The sequence below is a fragment of the Panthera uncia genome, chromosome A2 (assembly GCF_023721935.1).
Source record: "Panthera uncia isolate 11264 chromosome A2, Puncia_PCG_1.0, whole genome shotgun sequence".
Classification (NCBI taxonomy): Eukaryota; Metazoa; Chordata; class Mammalia; order Carnivora; family Felidae; genus Panthera; species Panthera uncia.
The window spans coordinates 31,413,903-31,437,707 of NC_064816.1; the positions used below are offsets into that span (position 1 = coordinate 31,413,903).

Below are 23,805 nucleotides of genomic sequence, written 5' to 3' on the forward strand. Positions count from 1 at the left end.
GCCTGTCTCCTAAGAAAGAGGTAATTCAGACTAAGCGAGGCTAGAATCAGGCTAGTCTGCAGGTTACTTACCCAGCCAGAGCCATGGGAGGTCAAGGTTGACAGGAAATCCCCAAAGAGAGGCCCAAGTGCTCAGCTGCACACAAAGAGGGTTGCCAAGAAATTAATTCATTAAGGAATAGGCTTCAGGGCCACGAAAAGCACACAGCGTTTGATAAGGGCAGAAAGGCAAGCCCACGGCCAAAAGCCTGGGATCCTCCTTGCAAAAAGGAAGTGGCATCCATGTCACTACCCCTGGTAGTGTCCAGCTGGGGGCTCGCTTTCACAAACAGCTGTCTCTGGTCGAGATCCGTTCCATGGTAATAACGGCTATTCACTCAGCATCACAAATGAGTAGACAGTGTGTGTGCCTCTGGGTGGGTGTGTGTGTGCGTGCGCGTGTGCGTGGACAGAGGGGCACAGGTGGAATCAAGGAAAACCCAGAGAAATGGGCAAAGGCCAAAGTGAAAATGTCCAGTGTTAAAATACAGAAATGCCAAGACTTTGAAAAATAAAATTTCAAGGGATTACAAGGTCCCGAAAAGTCCAGAAGGGAAAATAAATGACTTTTTTTTTTTAAGCTCATTGCTTTTGCAGAAACAAAGGACACCATTTCATGTTCATAAAAAAGAGCCAGGAATTCATGCTGTCTTTAAATTAGGATAATCATTTCAAGTCTTCCTCTGCTTTTACCAATTTGGTGCCTAAGGAGACTGGTAATTTTGTCTGGGAGGGAAATGCTGCAGGGAACTGGAGGTTAAGCAAACAATTAATCCAATATTGACAATGGGGTTTGCTGTCAGACTGACAGGTCGTGTGTAATCTAGATTCCGACTGCCTAGCATTTCCACCTAACTTGGGTCAGCCATTTTCACACTAGGAGGAGAAGTCAGAAAGGTACAAGCAACCAGCATTTGTCAAGGGGTCAGAGGACCTGGGTTTTTAACTGACCTAGAATTCCTACATATGGGGGGATTACAACAGGGCTTGGGAAGAGTATGGAAATTGGAAGGGGAAAGCTGAGAAAATTGTCTTAGAGCTCTGTTTGCATAAAAAGCACAAAGCTGTCCTTGGACGGTATGCATGTGTGCAGTGACTTAAAGGGACTGACGGACACATGGGCGCCTTTGCTCCTCACCAGCCACCCGTGACAGTGGACAGGTTGGCTAACTTCTCCAAACCTTGGAAATCTATCCACATATATTGAAGAACTACTATGTGCCAGGCATTGTCCTAGACACTGAAGACCCAGTGGCGAAACAGACAATGCTTACATTCAAGTGGGGATGAGACACACGCACACACACACACACACACACACACACACACACACAAAACAACAGGTAGTGTTCAGCTGGATAAAGAGTGATGGGGGAAGGAGAAGGAAAACACCGTTTTGGAAGGAGTGCATCCAAAAAGTTTTCTTCGAGGAGGAAACAATTGAGTATTGAATAGGACAGGGTTTCTCTTCCTCGGCACCGCTGACATTGGGGGCCAGGTAACCTCCCGTCATGGGGCTGTCCTGTGCATGCAGGGTGTTTAGCAACATCCCTGACTTCTACCCACTGGGTGCCAGTAGCCACCTCCTCTGCTGTGACAACCAAATATGTCTCTGGACATTTGCTAAATGTCATCTGTGGGGCAAAATTGCCCCCAGGTGAGAATACCAGAGCAGAGTAAGGAGAGAGCAATGAGGTTGTTCACGGGCAGAGTATCTTCCAGGCTAAAGGAAAAGCAAGCTCAAAGGCACCAAAGACGCGGGCTGAGCCAGTGGTGTGGAAAGTAGAAAGTCCAGAGGGCTAGATGGCTGAAGGTTGAAGGTGAAGTGAGAGAAATGGTGAGGGGCTGCATCATGCAGGGTCTTAGAGATGGTGTTAACGGTTTGGAATGGGAGTAGCAAGAGAGACCATTGAAAGGATCTGCCTTGATTTAAATCTTAGAAAGATCACTCTGGCTTCTGTGGGGAGGACTGATCCTAGAGGGTAGAATGGAAGCAATGGAACCACACACAGATGCTCAGGCAACTAGGAGTGATGCTGATGCTGGAGACCAGGATGATGGCAATAGGGATAGGAAGAAGTTGTCAGATATGGGTTATATTTCAATTGAAGAGCTCCAGAATTTGATGTGTTGGATGGGAGACATAAGGGGAACAGAAACCAAAGAAGTGCTTAGTTTGGGGTGTAAACAACCGAGTGTGGCTACCGCCATTATACTGGGCTGGGGAGGACTGGGCAGAACAGGTTCGGGGGAAGGAATCAATAGGGCCAACTTCGACATGTTGACTTTGACATGCTTCTCCAGCATTCAGGTTGGGGGGTTGCACAATCCTTGGCATATGGAAAGAGTTCGATCCATGGGGCAAAAAGAAGAGGGGAAAAGAAGATGCACTTGGGCAATCACAGCATAGAATTATTTACAAAGGCGTAGGAAGCGTTCCTTTAATGTATTTCCCTCACACATCTCCATTAGGACAAGTTGGGGAAGAAAATTTTATCCATGTCATCTACCCACACCTTTTTGTTCCCGACATTTTCCTCCTAAAATGGGAGAGTTAAGAGGAGAGATTACTGGAGTTTCTGGGATCCATCACTTGTGAGAAGCTGGGCTGATCTTCATAGCTCTCCCTGTATTTATTTATTAGACAGTAAATCAGTGGCAGGGTTCACTGGAATCAATCTCTTGACAATATTTTTCTCTATCGTTTCTTATATTCAAAATAAAAAAAAAATCTGCACTCCAGAGAGAAGGATCACAGATTCTGAGATGTTGACTACAGAGAAAAGTGGTTTTCAAGGAGTGTAAGGAAGATGCTTATGTTTAGAACAAGCTGGGCTCCCTGTTGTTGAGAAGAGAGCTTGCTCTTGGTCATTAATTAAATAAACCCCTGCTGTTTCCCTCTGTGAAGCGTGTGTCCCTCTGCAAAGCACCTCCACCCAAGTGGGTGGCTGCTCTTTGGAGCATATACCGCTGCACCTTCAGGGTTTTGCCTCTTATTTGAAATTTTGTTCCCTGCCTTTGCGGTCTTAGTGCATACGGCCCAGTTCTTCCAGTTATGAGCACATGGAACCTTAGTATTAGATTCTCTGGAGCAGGGGCTGGCAAACTTTTTCCTTAAAGGGACTCATGGTATATATTTTGGACGTCGCGGGCCATACAGTCTCTGTTGAAATTATACAACCCCACCACCGTGGAACAAAAGCAACCCCGGATAACATGTAAACAAATGAGTATGACTGCGTCCCCCGCCCCCCTCAAATTTTATTGACAGAGACTGGCCATGCGTGGGATTTGGCCCCATAGGCTTCAGTCTGTCAAGCTCTGCTCTGCAGAATTCATCTTTCTCAGATGCCACCAAGTCGTCTGCAGAGTGACATTTATGTATAGACTATAGCCCATATTAAGGCAATCGTTTAGAAGAGAGCCTCCAAATCTGTTGAAAATTTATAGTAACACATAGACAGAACTGTAATATCTTTTCGTTTCAAGTTTTAGATCAGAGGCTTAAGCGTTTGTAATTCCAAACAAGAAACATTTAGGAGCATATCAGCCGTATCTATTACTACGATGAGACTGTAGAACAAATCTCCCCAAAACTTTGGTGGCATAGGGGCACCTGGAGGGCTCAGTCGGTTAAGTCTGACTCTTGGTTTCAGCTCAGGGCATGATCTCACGGTTCGTGGATTCGAGCCCTGCTTGGGATTGTCTCTCTCCCCTCTCTCCCTCTCTCTCTGTCTATCCCTCTCCTACTCACATGCTCTCTCTCTCTCAAAATAAATCAATAAGCTTGAAAAAAAACTTTGCTAGCTTAAAATAACAACCATGCATCATTTCTCCAAAGGCTATGGATCACCTGGATGGTGCTGGTCATTGGGCCTGGTTTGCTGATCTAGCCGGGGCTACTTAGGTGTCTGCGGTCAGCTGGTAGGTTGGCTGGGGCTGGCTGGTCTCCCATAGTCTTGATGAGGACGACATGGTTCTGCTCCATGCGGTGTCTCATCCTTCAGAACACCACCCAGGGCGGGTTCTCTTGGCATGGCTGGCGTCCAAAAGTCAGAAAGACCAATTATGCAAGAAAACAAGCGATGCATGCAAAGCCTCTTGAACCTGAGGCTCTTAACTGTTGTGCCATCATGTCCACTGCATTCTTTTGGCTGAGGCAAGCCACTGAGCTGGCCCAGAATCATACTGAAATGGAACTATAAGCTTTCAGACCAAAAGGGATGAATAGATGAATACAGTGAGCCTGTCTGCCACCGTGGCCACTCCAATACCGTGTTACTACTGGCCCGCTTTCTCAGGACTGGAACACCTCATGGTGTGAGGCAGGGGAAGAGTAGGAGAAACCTGTTGATTGATTCTGATTCTTTGAAAACCTGTGTTCCAATTTTTCAGCTTTTCATTTTTTGTTTTTGCCTAAAGATATTTTTTCCATTTTTTTTTTTTAAGTTATCTGTAAGCCCAACCGGGGACTCGAACTCACCACCCTGAGATCAAGACTCACATGCTCCACTGGCTGAGCTGGCGAGGCCTCCCCGATATATCAAATTTTTGGAAGACCCGAAGGATGGCATTGCTTCTTTCCTCTATTCAACCATGCTTATGAGAAGTAATTTCTAATTTCAAGGGTGATCGCCATAGGATGCACTTTTTCCCCAAAGTTAAGATTTAACCAGAGACAAGAAGTCTTAAGAAATAAAATGGCATCGGGGCCCCTGAGTGGCTCAGTCGGTTCAGCGGCCGACTTCAGCTCAGGTCATGATCTCGTGGCTCGTAAGTTCGAGCCCCGCGTCGGGCTCTGTGCTGACAGCTCGGAGCCTGGAGCCTGTTTCGGATTCTGTGTCTCACTCTGTGTCTGCCCCTAACCCACTCGCATTCTGTCTCTGTCTCTCTCAAAAGTAAATCAACATTAAAAAAGAAATTAAGAAAAGAAAGAAAATGGCATCAAAATACACCATTTGGAGAGCCAAATAAAAGAGGAAAAGAAATAAAAAAAACAAAAAAGCTGTCAGGAAACAGAAACACAAAGCATCGTATTCCTCATGGTCATCCAGACAGTCCCTCTATGGATATAGGATGACTTTTACTTGGCCACCTGAGCGATCTAGACAAGAATCTTCCACCTAGGAAGTACATCAAAGGTGTTTCACATTTGTTAGCAAGCTCCATGGAAACAGTTTTCATTCTAACTCCTTGGTTGCAAGTAACGGAAACCAACTTGGGCTAAGGCAATGCAAACAGCAGCCCAGCATCACAGGGTTGCCGGGCGTCTCTTAGAACCCAGGGACAGCTGAGCTTCAGAAGGGGACTAGAAAACAGCCAGGAACCAAGAGAGTTTTCTCTGTCTTTCATCTCTGCCTACTTTGTTACTCTCTCTCCTCAGACTAGCATTTTCTGTTACTTAGCTCTCGTGGTAGGAAATATGGAGTGGAAAATGGCTGTCCCATTATTGCTGTGTTTTAGTTTTCTTAATTCAGACTGAACTAGAATGTGCAAGTCCTAAGCCCACATTCCTAAGAGAGTGGATTTCATTGGTACAACATGAGTCAGAGGGTCACTGTGGTCCAGTCATCTGTGACCGGGTTAGAGACTATATGGATCTCAGAGGCCTTAATTTGGTGGGTAAAGGGGGCACTTAAGAGGTTGCAGGGAGTTGCACAGGTGCACCCCAAAATACTTATGATGGAAATTCTTTCCAGGGGCACTTGGCTGACTCAGTCAGTAGAGCATCCAACTCTTGGTATCAGGGTCATGAGTTTGAGCCCCACGTTGGGCATAGAGATTGCTTAACAACAACCACAAAAAATTTTCCCAGCTTTCAATGAGTTTTTTTGTTATCTCTGAGACAGAGGACACAAGTGAGCAAGGGGCAAAGAGAGAGAGGGAGGGAGGGAGGAAAGGAAGGAGAGAGAGAGGGCAAGAGAGAGAGACAGAAAGAGAGAAGCGGGGCTCACATGATGTAGGGCTCAAGCTCGCCTGGTGAGGGATTCGAACTCAGGAACTGTGAGATCATGACCTGAGCTGAAGTTAGAAGCTTAACTGACATGAGCCACCCAAGTGCCCTCAATGAGTTTCGGTATGAAAGAGAAAACAGGTTCATCTTGTGATATCTTAAAAAGGCATTCATGCAAACTCTCTTGATTCTGTGCAGTCCTTCAATTTTTATGTTCTCTTACTCATCAGGCACTAATGGCTGTTAGCGATCTAACACACGGAGGAAAGATTATACTAAGAGTTCCCTACCGTCTTAGTTGGGCAATCCCCAGCAGCAGACCCTGAGTCAAGGATTCCAAGACAAATAGCTTATTTGGGAGGTGATCTCAGGAAAAGCCAATACAGGAGTGAGAAGACGAGATGGAGACAGGAAAGAACCAATGAATAGTGACTTAACAAGCAAATTACCACTATAAGCCATTGACGCTTAATCCTACTGGGAACTCAAGAAACAGCATAGGTCATTCGCCAAAGCTTGTGAAGCATTGGTGGAAGGTCCCCAGGGCTGGGAACCTTTAACTTCCTGGCATTGCCACTCTGTTGCTCATAGTCAGAACTGGCTCCACGGGCCAAAGAAAATCACAGGCACCAAAGGTCAGGCTCTGGTCATTGGCAGTCCAGCGGCCATGCCCTGAAGCAGGTGCCTGCCATAACCAGCAAGGGAAGTGGGTGCGAGAAAGTCTTTGGCAATGAGTAGCCCCCGGATGCTTTCACAGCGAAGAGTGACATGAGCAGATCTGTGTTTTATAAGGTCATTTTGGAAATCACGGAAATGAGATGATCAAAGAAAGTATAGAGGTAAAGGGGTCAGGTTACAAAGTGAACACAATCCCGAAGGCAGAGGAGGATGAGGGCAGACCTAAGTCAGAAGCATCAGTATAGAAGTGAGAAGGAAAGGTCTGAGAAGCATTTCAGGGTGGCAGAGCAGAGTCCCAAAAGCCGTGACAGGATGGGCGGCTGAATGAGAAAGAACCGGTCAAAGAAGGTTCTGGGGATGCAGCCAGAGAGGCAATTCAAAGAGAGATCACTTTCTCTTCCACACAACTGCCAGAAAGAATGCAAGAGCCCTGATTATGTTTGAATTTCAGATAAACAACGAATCATCTGGGGGATAAGTATGTCCCGTGTAATACTTGGAACCTGTTCCTACTAACACATTATTCATCGTTTATCTGAAATACACACGTAACAGAGACTTCTGTATTTCTACTTGCTAAATTTGATGACCCTGCTCTTTGCACCTGCCTCGTTGAAGGTGTCCACGGGACAGAGGGTGCAGGTGGAGACATACATCTCATCTTGAGGGAAGACATGGCAGCTAGAAGTGGACGCCTGAGAATCACCTAGAGAGGATGATTCACATCTCTACTTCTCACACTTGGCTGCATTTTGAAATCACCCAGAGGGCTTTAAAAAAAATTAAACAACCACTGATGATCAGAGATTCTGATCTAATTAGTCTATGGTGCAATCTGGGCTCTGGGATGTTTTAAAGCTCCCCAGGTGATTCTGATATGCAGCAAAGTTGAGGAACCACTGATCTAAGCCATGGAAATAGATGAAATCACCTCAGTAGAAAAGAATGTGGAAGATGGTGCCCTGGGGAGCCTTCAGTGTCTAACAGTTACACAGGGACAAGGAGACAACAAAGGGGGGTTGGAGAGCACAGTGGGGAGGGAAGAAGGAAACACCACCCAAGGCAAAGGTAGATAACAAAGGAGAGAGTGGTCAGCTGTGTTCAGGGCCCCAGAAAGGGCAGAGCTGAAAAGCAGGATAGGGACGCTAGACTTGTCTATTAGGACAGATGGCCTTTGTGGGCTCAGGGTCAATGTCAAAGCCAAATCGCAGAGGCTAACGAGTGTGTGAGAGGTCACCAAGGTGAATTCACCAAAAGACTTGGTATTTGTAGGCAAACCGTTATCTCTTGTCTCTTTTAAAAAAATTTTTTTTAGAGAAAATGTGTGAGAGTGGAGGGGAGGGGCAGAGGGACAGAGAGAGAATCTTTTTTTTTTTAAGTTTTATTTATTTTGAGAGAGAGAGAGAGAGAGAATATGCAGGAAAGGGGCAGAAAGAGAGGGAGAGAAAGAAACCCAAGCAGTCTCTGCTCTGTCAGCACAGACCCTGATGTGGAGCTTGAACTCACGAACTGTGAGATCGTGACCTGAGCTGAAATCAAGAGTCAGATGGTTAACCGACTGAGCCACCCAGGTGCTCTGAGAGAGAAAGAGAGAGAGAGAGAGAGAGACAGAGAGAGACAGAGAGAGAGGGAATGAGAATCTTAAGCCGATCCCACTCTCAGCATGGGGCCTGACGCAGGGCTCGGTCCCATGACCCTGGGATCATGACATGAGTGAAAACCAAGAGTCCAACGCTCAACCGACTGAACCACCCACGCATCCCTCTTTTCTGTTTATCCAGAGAACAGAGACCGATGCTGCCTTTCCTTCTAGTCTCCCAGGAGGACAAAAGCTGATGGAAAAAAAAATGCAGGGAAATTTCTTTCAACTTGAGGTTCTAGAAAGAATACAACGTTGACTTTGAAACAATCGGTCCTAGCATCATTGTTTCCCAGCTCTGTGTCCACAGTAGAGAGACCAGCCTCTGTGAGCCTCAGTTACGGCATCTGTAAATTGGGGATAATCACACCTGTATCTCAATAGGTGTTGTGACCATTAGCTGGGGTATGAAGGCTCCAGGAGAGTTCCTGGCCCATTTTGGCTTCGGTATTTTTCCACACTACAAAGGTCATGCAAATACAAGATGAAGGTGACAAGGACAGTTGTTACAAGGGGAAAAGGAAGCCAACTCCGAAGGGGTTAAAAGACAGAGTCTACACAGAACAAGCAGATTACCTAACATAGGTTGTGGTTTACCTGGGTAATGTTTAGTAGCGTCTGGTAAGCACACTCTCCTCCTGGCCCAGGGCGGGGGCTGGTGTAGGGAGGAGACGGGAACACACAGAATGGATGACTATGAATGAGGAAACAAACCATCTCTAATTTACTTATTGGTGTTTCAGAGTAATACCTCCAAGGCTTCCATCACTACCTAGGAATTTTAATTTCCCTTGGGGATGTTTCTCTCCTCCTCTTAACCACGAAAAGAGAATCTGAAAATAGCCATCACAAATGAGCTTTGCCTCCTCCCACTGTGGACCACCACCGCTTGTTCCAACATTCTTCCTCCTAGTGCACTAACCGCCGGGGCGAGTGAGAAGGCAGGCAGGATCAAAGCCACCAGTAATGGCTAAAAAGTGCCTAATTTGCCTACTTGTAAAAGTTAGAACTCAAAGCAGTTTTTTTTTTTTTAAGGTCTAAAGCACCTTACGGAAGTTAACTAATTAGTTCTCATCATGCCTTTCGAAGCATGTATTATTATTTAACTCAAGGTGAAGCTTCGGTGGGGGGCTGAAATTTAAATCAGGGCCACTTGATAATGAGAAGTAATCCAACTGAATCTGCAACGAACCTCAGGTTGGCTGTCGATGTCCTAAACCATCCTCCAAGAATCCTGAGTGTTACACATAAGGAATTTAACAGTCTGCTTCAATAGTCATCTGCAAACAATCAAAGGAAATTGTTTACCAATATAGCCACCATTTCAAAGAAACACTCAAATCAGCAATTTTGGAGGAGTGTAGGCTTACCTAAGAATTATATCTTCTGCAAAACAAAGATGTCAATCCTCTGAAATTATTTCCCCAGCTGCAAGACCCCAGAGAATTTTACCATTTGGCTTACAGCAGCTTTTCCCAAGCTTGGCGCTATTGATGCTTTGGGCTAGATATTTTTTCAATGTGTTTTTTTTTAAATGAATGAAATTTTCAAAAAAATGTTTATTTATTTTTGAGAGAGAGAGAGAGAGAGAGAGAGACATAGCGTGAACGGGGTAGGGATAGAGAGAGAGGGAGATACAGAATCGAAAGCAGGCTCCAGGCTCTGAGCTGTCAGCACAGAGCCCCCACACGGGGCTTGAACTCCCGAACTGCAAGATCATGACCTGAGCTGAGGTCGGCCGCCCAACCAAACGAGCCACCCAGGCGCCCCTAAATTAATTAACTTTTTAAAAGTAAACTCTACACCCAACATGGGGCTTGAATGCCCAACCCCAAGATCAAGAGTTAATTGCTCTACTGACTGAGCCAGCCAGGAAACCCTGGGGTGGGTGCTTCTTTGCTGTGGGCTCCGTCTTGTGCATTGTAGAATGTTCAGCAGCATCCCTGGCCTCCACCCACTAGATGCCAGCAGTACCCCACCCCTCCCCCTCCTCCAGCTGTGACAATCAAAATGTCTCCAGACATTGGTAACTGTGCCCTGGGGGGCGGGGGGTTCAGAATCGTCCCTGGGTGAGAACCAGTGGCTTAGAAAAGAGGTCAAAGTATTTCCATCCAGTGTGGCACACAACCAGAAGGCATGTGTAGGTTCACCCGGAAAAATACTTTGATCTAAATGGACAAAGAACTCCAGATTTTCCCCCAGTGTAAGGGGACTTGGGTGTACCTGTGCACAGAGGGTTCCTACATGATGCACAAAATGGTTGTGTTTTGGTAACTGCATGCAAAGCCCCCTGGAGAACTCTGGGGGGTGACTGCAAACTGAGTTGGGGGTGTCTACCTGAGCCTGGAGCATTTTTGGTTCCCCAGGTTTCTCGCTGGCAAAGTCAAGTTTCAGGGAAGTCTCGCTGCCCACACAGGACATTTCTGGCCTTGCCTGCCTCCTCCAACTTTGCACCCTCAAATGCCAGATTCTCCCACTTTCTTAGTGGAGAAAGAAGAAGCTGAAAACTCCGTGGGTGAGTGAGAATGAGTAATTGGATATCAGCCGTGTAGAAACCAATCTCTCACTTCCCTACCCTTCCCCATCTCCATGCCCTCTCTCCTGCCTTCCCACACACCCCAGAGGCGAAGGAAATCTTGGTCTCTTTTAGACCAAGGGGACAAAATCATGCTGTATTTACACGTAAAATATAAAGGAATTTATCCTATGGCAGGTAAAGAGATTAAATAAAGTGTAGTACATCCACATTAGACGTTATGGAACGAATTGTGTGCCCCACAGTTCATATGTTGAAGCCCTAACCCCATGGGACTGTTTTCAGAGTTAGGGCCATTAGGGAGGTAAGGTTGAGTGAGGTCATAAAAATGGAACCCTCGACCAGTAGGGCCGCTGTCCTTGTAAGAAGAGGAAGAGACACCATGAGGATGCACGTGCCAGGGGAAGACCACGTGAGGACACCGTGAGAAGGCGGTTGTCTGCAAGTCAGGAAGAGAGCTCTCCCTGGATGCCTATCCTGACACCTGGATCCTGGTCTTCCAGCCTCCACAACGATGGGAAAATAAATTGCTGGGGTTTAGGCCCAAGGTCTGTGGTATGCCTGTTATGGCGACCTGCGCAAACTAAGATACAATAGAATACTTTTCAGTAGTTAAAAAAAGTCACAAGAATTCTCACTAATCTGGCGATAAGATCTATAAGATGTATTATGTATTAAGTGAGACAAAACAACGGTGTCAAACGATATGTACATTATCAGGCACTTGTGATTCTAGAACCCCACAGACAAAACCAATTTATATACATGTGCTTTCGGGCATTTGCACACATATGGTGATGCGTCGGGAAGAAGAAGCCCGTGACAGTGGCTAGCTCTGAGAGAAGACTAGGATTGGGAAGGGGTGTGGTCAGCAGGGACTTGCATCTTATACTGTTTGGATCTTTTAAACAAAACTAATGTAGTATGTATTACTTGTATCACGAAACAAATTAAAAACTTAAGAGCTTTTGTCTCATCTGCTTTTCTAGTCTTTTCAAAGTCTGAGTCATATTCTCAGTGATGCCCAGTTCCAGGCCCTTCTGAAGGGAGCATAAAATGGTACAGAGTATGGAATTCTTCCTGGATTACCTTCTATAAATGTCCCAGACCATTTCCGAACATTTGAATGAATATAACCTTCCATGATGTCATGGGGGAGGGGCACCAAGGAACACCATCTTCCTCAAAATCCAAATTAAAGTTCACTCACAGGAAGGACAACAAAGACATTTTCATTCCCGAGGTATGCACCTTTGGGATTTCTCATTCAATTCATTTCGATGGAATGCACAAAGAGAGAGGAAACAAATGCTTAATAAAAATGAAGACTGAAACAGAAACAATGCAGACAAAATACACCAAAGAAATAAAAATAAACCCCCATGAAAGAGATTGCTAAAATAAAACTGAAATTGGTTGAGGGGAAAAGACGGTAGAAGCCAGACTGGTGATTTCACAGGGTTCATGACACTGCTCAATAATTTTGTCCATCTATCTACAGGAAATGTGTCCCTGTGTTACAAGTTTCCAATAACACCTGCCCATTAACTGAAAGTGACTGACAGCAGAAGTATTCCCAGCCTAAGTATGCTTTCTAAAACCCAAATGCTGGCTCTTGAAGGAAGAATAAATAGAGTATCTGCTCCTTTGTGAAAATGAGACCAATATGCGATCTCTCCCTTTTTGTATCTGTGGTTATTCTAGTGGGTTTAAGGACTGTAGAAATGTGGAATGTGGGCCATTTTCACTGCTTTTTATTGCGGGGAATAATTTAGCAATGGGGGAGATGTCCCTTGGTCCCCTGTAAATTGTGCCTTTGGTCTCCCTTTTCTCTCTCCTTGGGAATAGACAGGGGTCTTGGTCTCTAAGGCTCACAGACACCATCCAGGTCTTGCTTCTAGCTCTTCCCCCCTTGCTTTCCTAGATCGTTCGTCCAGTTGGGTCTCAGTCCTGCTTCTGGAATAAGCTACCGTCCCTTCACCAAGAGGCCTTTGCCCAGTCCGGGAGAGCCTTTCACTCCCTGGCCTCCTGTGCACCATTCAGACCAGTCCTCTTCTTTACACACACTCATGGGCACCACCTCCACCTCCACAGCTTTTACGACAATTTAACGTAATTATTTGACGTCTCTCCTACGACGTCTAAACTTCAGGAAGTTAGGGGCTTTGTTACACTTGCTTGACGCTGTGTGCCCAGCACCTTGCCTGGAAAACAGTGCTCGGTACACATGTGTTAACAGACTGCTTTGAACTAAATTACATTTTCAGGAGATAATGGAAGGAGTCCACCAAGTCAACTGAGTTATAACCTCCAAGCATAAGGTGAGAATCTGCCTCATAACATTCCTTCTAGAAAAAAGTGGTTAAAGGGAGGACTGTTTAATTGACGGGTTGGAGAGACAGATGACATTTTTACTGGCCTTGACACATTCCACAGCCAATGACAGAAGGATATTACCTAGTTCTAGATTTCAAGACTGTTTCAAATGTGTCGTTGAGTGTCCCTCTGGTTCCAAGTGAGGGCTAGTCATATCGATGGTGGGACCTGTACCACGGGCCTGGGTCACTGTTAGAGTCTCTTATGTTAATACCAGAGCTTCAAGGTAAGTTGCAATAATTCCTAATAGTATTTTCCCAAGAATGCTGTTCCCCTTAAATTTTAAGGTATGTATATTGTTTGGGTCATAGAAATGTCAGATTTCACTTATTTGGTAATGACCCAATTACTTTTCAGTCCCAAAGTACATGTGTGTGTGTGTGTGTATGTGTGTGTGTGTGTGTGTATTGGTTGGGGGCAGTGCATCATAAATACTTGGGAAGAATTTGTTAGAAAGCAATCGTTTATCCTCCTGAGGGCTGATCACTAGTTATCCAGTATTCTCTCTCTTTCTTGTTAGATTTTCACGTATCACATGTCCCATTTAATAAGAGCATGAAACTCATTCTGAGATGAATTTAAGTGAAAGGACCCTGCCTATATCTTAGTTTGCAGGATGATGCTCTGATCTCATTGAGAATGTAGAAGTATCTCAATTATCTTTATTAATGGACATGTTTAATGGTGATAGTAATATTAAATAGAATTCACAGTCAATACACATATGTCCATTGTCTAGATGTCTGGCTAATAACTGCCTGAAATTTGAAAAGCTTCTTAGTTTCCTTTGGGAAAATATTCTCTAGCCATCCTTCCTTCCAGCTGCTGTTATAAAAGGCAATTAAAAAAAGGCAACCAGTGGACATTACAAAGAAGACAGAAGCAAAGCAGACCCATTCAATCCCACACAGTCTGTGGGTCAAAGCAGATAAGGAATGTAATGGGTGACTGTTGGGAACACCTGAGAACTTCAAATAGCCAGGCCATACCTCAGACTGGGGGTGGGCCCAGGCATCAGCAGGTTTAAAGCTCCCCGATGACTTCTCTGCGCAGTCAAGGCTGTCCAAGCTGGCTTGGTGGCTACACTGTGCGGGGTGACTCTCATCTGGTGAGACGGAGGTCTGCAGCCTGCAAGCATTTTGCAAAAGCAGCTGTTCCCAATGAAAGCATGTGGAGTCTCGATAATACGATAATATGAGCGTCACCGGAAATAAAAAAGAACTAGGAGTCACAATGTATTCCTTCAAAAGCATTTAAACGGAACCACTCAAGGGTACCAAGTTTTTCATATAAGGTTGTTCACTGTGGCCAATTTTTTTTTGTAATCCATAGAGACTAGGTAAACAGATGGCAGTCAACTTCAGAGCATGAAACTACCAAGGGAAAGCAGAATACTTCTATTTTCTGAGCACCTACTATGTGCCCCTACTATAAATAGGGTCCTGTTCCAGGAAGTTGGAATTCATCAGAGTTCAGAACATATACCCTTGTCCTCATGAAGCTTACATTCAAGACAAGGCCAGCTATGTACATTTGTGAGACCCGGTCAAACTGAAGATGTGGCTCTCCTTGTTCAAAAATTACTACAAATTTAAGATGGGGACGACAGAGCATTAAACCAAACATGGAGCCTTCCTAAGTGCAGGGCCCTATAGGTGCCGTGATCACAAAGCCAGCCCAGACGCCAGAGGCAGGAAACGGGTGATAAACCAGAGACAGTAAGTAAGTACATAAATGATACAGGGTGTCAGAAGCAGAAGTGCTGTGGAGGAGAAAAGGGTAGAAGAGAAATTCAGTTGCCATTTTCAACAGGTGGTCAGCCATGAATATTTGGGGAAAGAGCTTTCCAGGCAGAGGCTTGTGAACCAGTTAGAGCAAAGGCCCTAAGAAGCTTGGGAGGTGTGCCTGGAGCATGGCTGGAAGGGAACTGGTGAGGAAGGGTCAGAGAGAAAGAAGCTGGAGCTCAGAGGCCTAGTAGCCTGTTGTCAGGACTTTGACCTTTTACTTGACGTTTTCGAAGAATCACTCTGGCTGCTGTGTGGAAAAGAGGCTGCAGGTTGGCAAGGGTAAAGGGAGGGGGGAAAGTCAGAAGTCTATTGGAATAATCCAGGAGGAAAGGGAAAGAGGATGGATAGAGAAATAGAATAAATGAGGTATTTGAGATGTTGTATGTAAATATATATGTATATACATATTCTACATGTTTAGACACACACATATAACATGGAGAACTGTCTACAATATAAAAGATAAAGGTACAGTGCCTAAAATTGTGTGTACCTTTTTTTTTTTTTGGCATGGTCCATTTTTTATAAAAATTTTTTATAAAAATAAAACCCCAAACGGCATATACCTACATACATTTATATATGAATAGAAAAAGATCATAAATGTCATGAAACAAGCTGTTAGTAACGGTTTCTTCTCTGAACTGGGATTGACAGATGGTAAGGAATGACGTCGTCTTTTATTTTATACTCTCCTGACATGCTTGAATATTTAATAAAGTGTGAATTCATTTTGTAAATTAAAAAATAAAACTACCGCTTTTCAAAGTAGGCTATTATAGGAATGGTTCCGTTTTCCACACTCAAACACAGGGAATGTCTGACAAAGACTGGGTAATACTTGGTGGACTCCATAGCTTGAGAAAAATGTGGCTAATCTCAAAAAAAAAAAGAAAAAAAGAAAGAAAGAAGGAAGGAAGGAAGGAAGGAAGGAAAAAAGGAAAGAAGGAAGGAAGGAAGGAAGGAAGGAAGGAAAGAAGGAAGGAAGGAAAGAAGGAAGGAAAGAAGGAAGGAAGGAAGGAAGGAAGGAAAATAAAAAAATGAAAATAAGATTACAAGGTTTGAAACCAGGGTCTGAAGAAAAAAAAAATGGTGGTGAGGTGGGAATTTATAAATTCAGAACACCGGGTAGAATAGTAATGATTGGCTTTGACAGGAGAAATCAGGTACAGGGTGTTCTGCAGGTATTTACAAAGGTATAGACAAGAGGAGGTAGAAGGATTTAGGCTGGAAAGAAAATGTATTCTTGTAATAGGATGATAAACATGGGCCTGGGGACTTTTCAGTTCTGAGAAATCCTGCTTTATCTAGAATGGTTTTTCAGGCTCGGAGTCCCTTCCTGGACTGTGCTAGAGCTCCCACCCTCCTCAGACCACTGTCCCTACTGTTCAAGGTCATCGTCCTGCAGCTCAAACCTGAGCTGGGTCACTCGCCTCCACCCTGCACACCCCCCCCCCAACAGTACACACAGCTCCCCAGGGGCTCCATTACTCTTCAACAGACCCTTGTTTCTCTTAAGTCTAAAATTCAGAACAAGGCCGCCTGGCCTTCATGGTGCAGCTCCTTCCATCTGGGACCACACTCCCTCCCTTGCCTCAGGCTGCCCTTCTCTCCTTCTTTCCCCAGTTACCTCCTTCTCTTCCTTCTGGAATTCTAGGCTTTCTCAATTTGTCTACATCCCCTATTAATGACTCTCATGTATCCTGGGCTTCTGCTTGATGTGTGGTTCATTTGGATGTGTTTGTTTGCTTTTCCCACCCAGCTATGAATTCCTGGGACCAGGAAGGAGGGATTTCCAGCCCTGCCATGCAATGGCACAGAGTTAACTATTATGTGTTCCAAGAATGAAAAGAGTAATAAGCCTTGCCTATTACACAGGTAAGAATTAGCAACCTTTCTGAACTATTTTCTCTTCAAGGCTATGATCCATTGAGATCAGACTTTATTCCCTGAGATATAAATATACTTAAAAGGACAGTGCTTGTAGGTGGATAGAGTTCCAGGCTGTGCAGATCAAGTCCTTATTTCCTCAAGAGATGTGACAATGGAGACTTTCCAGTTAGGTAGAACAGTGATAGAGTAGACGGCAGTTGTCACATGTGACACTTGAGTATTTACTGTTCATAACACCTTGCTTCAATGCATGTGCTTTCAAAAGGATCTTGTGTTTTGGACCCAGCATTCCTCTAACACTCAGGCTAGAGAAGAAACACCACCCTACTCCAGCTCCTAATGAAGAACACCACGCATCAATATATTGTTGAGTTGTACTCGTCAAAAAAATGTTCACAAAAGCCCTGTTCCTGAGAAAACACCCCAAATAATTGCATTGGAAAGGCCTGAGTTTTGTCACTTCCTTTCTTAGGAGCTTGTAATGATGCAGACTTCAAAAGCAGGAGAATCTTACCGTGCCGAACACCCACAATGCTGATGATGTTGCCTGATTATAAGACAAATCACCTTGAGGAACTTCCTTTGACGATTAATGCAGACCATCAAAGGTGGTCTTGGATTGGCCATCAGCAGGAAAAGTCCAGCTGTATTATCCAGCTCTAATTGAGTCCCAGCACATTCTTTTTAGTGTGACTATTTATGGCAGGCAAGGAACTTGTGGGATGTAAGGGCTTTACAAATAGCTTCAATGATCAGGTAAGCCAGGGCCCATTTATAGGTGCCATCTTTAACAAAAGAGATACGAGGGAAGTGAACAGTGTCCGTAATTACCATGCTGGTGACAAAATAAAGCAAAATACAGCAAAAGAGATGGACTGTAGGAAGGCCTATTATTAAACACAATACCTTTCTGAATGCCCAGGAACCTAGGTTCTATATGAAAGCCCTAACTTCTAAGGCATACCAAAGGAACAATGTGTATGTGTGAAGGAAATTGGAAGGTCATTGGAAATGACACGATCAGTGAGCACACACGTCAAAGCTTTTCATCTGATAGGACTAGTTAGGCTCACGTCTAACTCCGCTTTATATCTCTAGCTCTAAAAGGTATGCTTTGAGATTATTTTCATCTTAATCTTCATAGCACAGCATTTCGGTTTTAGATTTTATGCTTCACAGTTATGCTTGTGAAGTAGCATGGGCCACACTCTTCATCACCTTTGGAATTAAAACAGAAGGACTTCTTCCTCATTTTAATAAAGTGAGAATAGATTTCTTCATTGGAAAATAAACCAGGACAATGGAAAGAGAACAGCCACTACCAGGCCGAAATCCTCCTCCTCCAAAAAAGAAAAAAAAAAGTTTTTTAAAATGTTTGTTTTTGAAAGAGAGAGACAGAGTGAGAGTGTGAGCAGGGAAGGGGCAGAGAGAGACAGAGAGACAGAGACAGAATCCGAAGCAGGCTCCAAACTCTGAGCTGTCAGCACAGAGCCAGACATGGGGCTCAAATCCACGAGCAGTGAGATCATGACCTGAGCCGAAGTCAGACCCTTAACTGTCTGAGTCACCCAGTGGCTCCCCCGCAAAGTTTTTTTAGGATCATCTACTGAAGATCGTTCTGATGGCCAGAGGTGTGCTAAACACTTTGCATTTCATTCTTACCAACTCTGAGATATTCCTGTTTGAAGAGGAAAGTGAGGCTTAAGAAGGGGTTAAGGAACTTGTTCAAGATCACCGTCAGGAAGTGAGAAGCACATGGCTTGGCAGGTCTTGCCTTTTACCGGGGTTTCGAGATATACTGTGCTGTTCAAGCTTCAGGTGCATTCGAATTAGCTGGGGGTCTTGTTAAAGGCACAGCCCGACTCAGGAGGTCTAGGGTGGGCCTGAGATTCTGCATTTTTAATACACAGTCCAGTGATGATGAGGCAGGTGGTCCACGGACCACACTTTGAGTAGCAAGGCACTGGACTACTGCTGCAAAGGCATAATTCCTTCCCTTTCAAAAGAACGACATGCACTGGGTCATTGCACTGAGTTGGAGCCAGACACCCTCATTTGATTACTTGACCGTGATACACTTGAGACAACGCAGAGACAAGAAAGATTTCAATCCAGAAGCAATAGTGGTTATGGAATGCATACATTTCCATGTATTTTTACAGTAAAAATGCATTAAAAAATCTTTCACAAAAGAAACTTAAAAAATACAAGTAGGGTGTTGAGTTCTCCCCCACCCCCCCAACCAACATTCTTTCAGGCATCAACTGTGTAACGGGTGGGTGGGGGATTCTTCAATGGTTTGATTTAATCATACAAAATACTCATCCATCATCTCTCATCAAGACATTTACATGAAGTGGGGGATTAGGGAAAGTAGGCTCACAAGAATCCGTCTCCAATCTAAGGTTACAGTAGTTCAGAGAAAACTAGATCTTTCTGCTTAATGCATAGTCCCTGTACAGTACAGTATTCCCAAAGCAAATCTGATGTGTGGCAGTCAGAGGAAACTGTCACATCAAGTCTTCACGGACTGGTGAAGACTAAGCCCAGGTGGGTAGCACACAGATTTTAAAATGTCAAATATCACCTCTGACGACAAGAAAGACATTAAGTTGTTAATTTCACGACGTACTCCCCCAAATCCACCTTGATTTCATTTATTTAAAACTCTGGACCACAAGCTAGAGCATCGATCATTTAACATCACAGAATTTGCTAGAAACAGCGAGAAAATTCCTGGCAGTGGAGCCTTAGGAATAAAATCCCCATGTGGGCTCCTAGGAACCTGATGAAAAAGAATGCCATTATTCAGTCGTGTTCTCCCTCGGCCTCCCTACCACAGCTCAATGCTTGCTTCGCGTGGAAAACTGATAATAAAGATCGCGGTCACAGACCCTTTTCCTCCTTTGCAGCTACAGAATGTACACGGTCTCTGTTCCAGGAAAGGAACTAGTTTTGTACATGTCCACACAGCTATAGGGACTCATTCTATGTTATGTATAAACCCATAAGTCAAATAAAGCTATGAACAATGTGATATTTATATATGCATAGTGTTTTATAAAAAGATTGGCCCACATACTGCTTTTCATCAATACAGAAAGAGCATTAAGTCCATAGCACACGGCAAGAAATGAGTGAAGAACAGAACAGAGAATGCAAACAGAGCTTAATAATTCACAAGCAGGCTCCCCATGGAGGAAATGATGGTATCCAAACCGACTAAAGCTTTAGAGAATTACTTATATTGTCTCCCATTTTAAAACAGCTTTACATACCTGATTTAGATTACATTAAAATATATCCCAATGAATCAATTTGTTCCATATTCAGAAATATAAACACGTATCACATTCCTCACAGCTAAATTTTTTGTCATAAATTCTCTTTTATACAAGAAAAAAAGGCAACAGTTGTTTTTTTTTTTTTTTAAACAGGCTCTATTAATTACAATTTTTAACTCTGTACACACAAGGACTGACTGGTTTTCTCCATTTTTTTTTTCCTTTTTCATTGTTTCCTTAAACAGTACCATGAGAACAACAGTGATTGACTTGCAAAGTTGTGTGTCTGTATGGGAAATGCGAAACAGTACTACAGAGATACACAATGCATCCTAAGCAGCGGTTTGCTGTAGTGGTCCAACAGGTACAAGCAAACGTTTTGGCTCAGCTAGGCAGTAATCCATTTCAACCACATCCTGGGGCTATGAGCCGACCCAACCGCACCTCCTGCGGGATTGCAAAAGAATGGGTCATTCTAAAAAGAAAAAAATTGTTATGCTTTGTTCTGCTGTCCAAAGACTCAAAGGACAGGGTCATGAGGGCAGAGGTTTGCCAACTCGATCTAGAGCCACTGGGACTGTGTCTTGCTTTCCCTTTCAGTCATCCTGGAGACTTTTATTAGGGTTTCAAAGGGAAATGGGCATTTCTAAGAAGAAGCACCCCGAACCCTCACTTCTTTAAATATCAACAGAGAGGTAACTTCCACCAGCGCTCATTCCCTTGCCCCCAGTTGGGCTTACGCTACACAGGGGGGAACACACTTTCTGTATGGAGGATTCTCATGGTTCCCTCCCACTGGGCACATGGCTCCCCATTCGATCCACTATTTGGCCTCAAATCAGACAAGACAACACAGGTGTTCACTGTCGGTTCCTTCCGGTAGTTGAGCAAAGCTGTGGTGGTGCTGCCTTAATGAGATCTTATCGGATATTGGTGATACTAATGAACCTGATCATCTATCCGTGCTTGGGCTATGTCTAGGCAATGGCGGCCAACCTTCTCCTCTCTGTGCCTTTCTATGGCCAGGGAGAGTACAAACTGTTTTCTGAACCAACTATGACTCGAGAAGGCAACATTTCTTTGTGCTGTGTAGTTTAGCTATAAATATCCTTCATTTGCAGTAGTAGTCTCTTCATACAGTTTAATTTTAGGATCATTGACAATCCTAATCTGTCCCAAAGAGTCCTCAGCTTCTACAAATATAACTTTTGCCTTTTTGCTCTTTTTTTCAAGAAAAACTCCTAAACTACAGGATAGCACTACATCACTACCTAACAATCTACATCAAATTAATTAAACTTAATCAATTATTTCCCTTAGAGAAAATGATCAACAGTCCTATTTAACCAGGAGAGAAAAAGACTGCCCCCCATAAGGGAACGATTCTTGACAATTCTACAGGTCACGTAGAAACAAAATTTATATCCCTTCGGGGCAGCATTTGGCAAATAATTTCCAAAAAAAGTATGCATTTAAAAATACTTTCTTTAATATTATACATCAGGCACAACACTTTTCATATATATATATATTTTTTCTTTTTTCTTATAAGATTTCAAATGCATAAAATGTTTGTTGCTATTATAGGATCATCGGGGGTCAGACGCTTCCTCAAGGTAAGAAACTAAATTATTTCACGTTTGTGACCTTCCTCTTAGAACCTTTGACACGGTAAAGGTTGGAATGTGCCTCGGAGTCTCAGATACTGAGGTCGGTGCTACATTCTTTGTAAGGTCGCCTTCTCTGCTCGGGGGCGTGTCTGGAGCTTCTGCCCGCGTCCTGTTTCAGACTGGGCTCTTCCCTCTCTCGGTGGCCGACCCTGTCCTCCCTGCCCCTCTTCTCCAGGGAGCGCTCGCGCCTGCGCTCGGTGGACTTGGCCCTGCGCTCCGGCGAGCTCCCTCTCCTCCGCTCCGGGGACCGCGTGTGATCCAAGAGTCTTTCGAGGGAGCGCCTCCGACGGCTGGGCGAGCCGTCCCTCCTGCGGGTGGGCGAGCGCTCGCGCCTCCGCTCCGGAGACACGTCTCGTCTCTTCTCGTGCTTCTCCCTCCTCTCCAGAGTGGTGTCCGCGCTGCGGGTGCCTTCTCTGCGCTTCTCCGGGGACCTCCTCTTGGGGCCATTGGGCACCGGCCGCTCCGGGGGTGCCTCTCTGCGTCCCTCCGCTGCCCGGTCCTTGGGTCGGCAAGCCCCGCTGTCGGGTTTTCTAGAAGTTCCGTTCCATGTGTGATGCTCAGTGGGGTGTCTGATATACTCTCTGCTGCCTTTTGGGTCTCTCACGTGTGCCCGCTTTTCCCCATGCGGTGATGATTTGTGAAGATCGGGTGGGTAACTGGACTCCAATGACGGATGTGGTCGGCGGTCGGGGGGCGCGGCCCTCACTTCCGGAACACCTTGTGCCCCGGCGGCGGCGGGGCCGAGGCGGTCGCTGCTGGGGTCTGCCGGGAAAATACAGGACAGCCACAGTTTGGTACGGCAGGGCCTTCAGCCCCTGTCCCCACTCCCACGCCTGAGCTCTCATTAGTCACAACAAACAAATAGCTAGCTGTTAAAGCAGGCAGGGCCAAAGCCAACTGACTCTCGGTGAAGAATGACTGCAACCACGAGGGTTACGCACTTAGTTCTTGTGGCTTTCGGCCTCTGGCTACTGTTGGCTGTGCTCAGGGCAGACATCGTTAAGGAGCTCACAGCCGTCAGTGGGGACTCCAGTCTTGCAAGGCACAACCCAAACAGGGTAATCCAAAAGTACCAGAACATCCCACCCTAACTATCTCTTGCTCTGCCTTCCCCACCCACTAACCCTTGCCCCCTGCCCACCCTTCTTGCCCCCCTCCCAGCCCCCACAATAGAAAACATTCTTTTCTATAAAGAATACTTATTTTATCTTGCTTAAAGATACTCTAGGTTATTGACCTGGAAGGGCATGAGGGAATTTTGGGGAGTCTATATTTTGATCAGGGTCATTAAATGGGTGTATAGAGAGGTTAAAAAAAAAAAAAAGCCTGTGCGGTACGCTCAAGCTCTATGCGTTGTACTGCATGCAAAGTATACTATTTTAAAACACTTCTCTTAAAAAAGAAAAAATCCAGGGTGTCGGGCAAAGGGGATTATAGAGGCAACGCAGCCGGATGTTGATGACTGGGACAGGTGACGGGTAATGTGAGGGTCCATTAAACATTCTACCTTTGTGAATTGTATTCAATACTTTTCTCTAATTTTGGGTTATGTTTAAGAAATTATTTTTAAAATGTGGGGTTTCCTGACAAATGAAAGGGAGTGGAATAGAGGTTGACATTAGAGGGGGTGCAGATGCAATCTTTTAGAGGTACTTTCCTTAGTATTAGACTACACAAGGCAGCCATAATTGCATCCGGGGGGCTGTGGAGTCACTGGACTGCTCCTTACAACATCAAGGCATCTATAGTTTAAAGCACAACAGCCCATGGGGGCTCCTATTTATTATTAAACAATTTGAAATGACACAGCAGATGTTTTAGGTTGCATCCGGAAATTATGAAAGCTCTTTTCAAAGCAGGGATGCTCTGTTGCAACTAACACGGTAACACACATCGTAGGATTCCAGGCAAGACCCTGGAAACACCGGAAACAACGTGCTGCCGTGTGGAG

The 23,805-nt window shown here is 44.8% G+C and overlaps 1 protein-coding gene across 6 annotated transcripts in view; it reads right to left on the reverse strand.

Moving 5' to 3' along the window:
- Nucleotides 1-19,023: 19,023 nt before the first annotated feature.
- MAGI1 (membrane associated guanylate kinase, WW and PDZ domain containing 1) overlaps nucleotides 19,024-23,805 on the reverse strand; it is a 633,332-nt gene continuing 628,550 nt past the window's right edge. For 5 of the 6 annotated variants that reach the window (XM_049642669.1, XM_049642665.1, XM_049642664.1 and 2 more), the window contains one exon: nucleotides 19,024-22,616. In XM_049642669.1, coding sequence (XP_049498626.1) covers nucleotides 21,883-22,616 — 734 coding nt within the window. In that variant the 3' untranslated portion in view covers nucleotides 19,024-21,882. The remainder of the gene's footprint in view (nucleotides 22,617-23,805) is intronic. The other variant, XM_049642670.1, reaches the window with a different exon arrangement.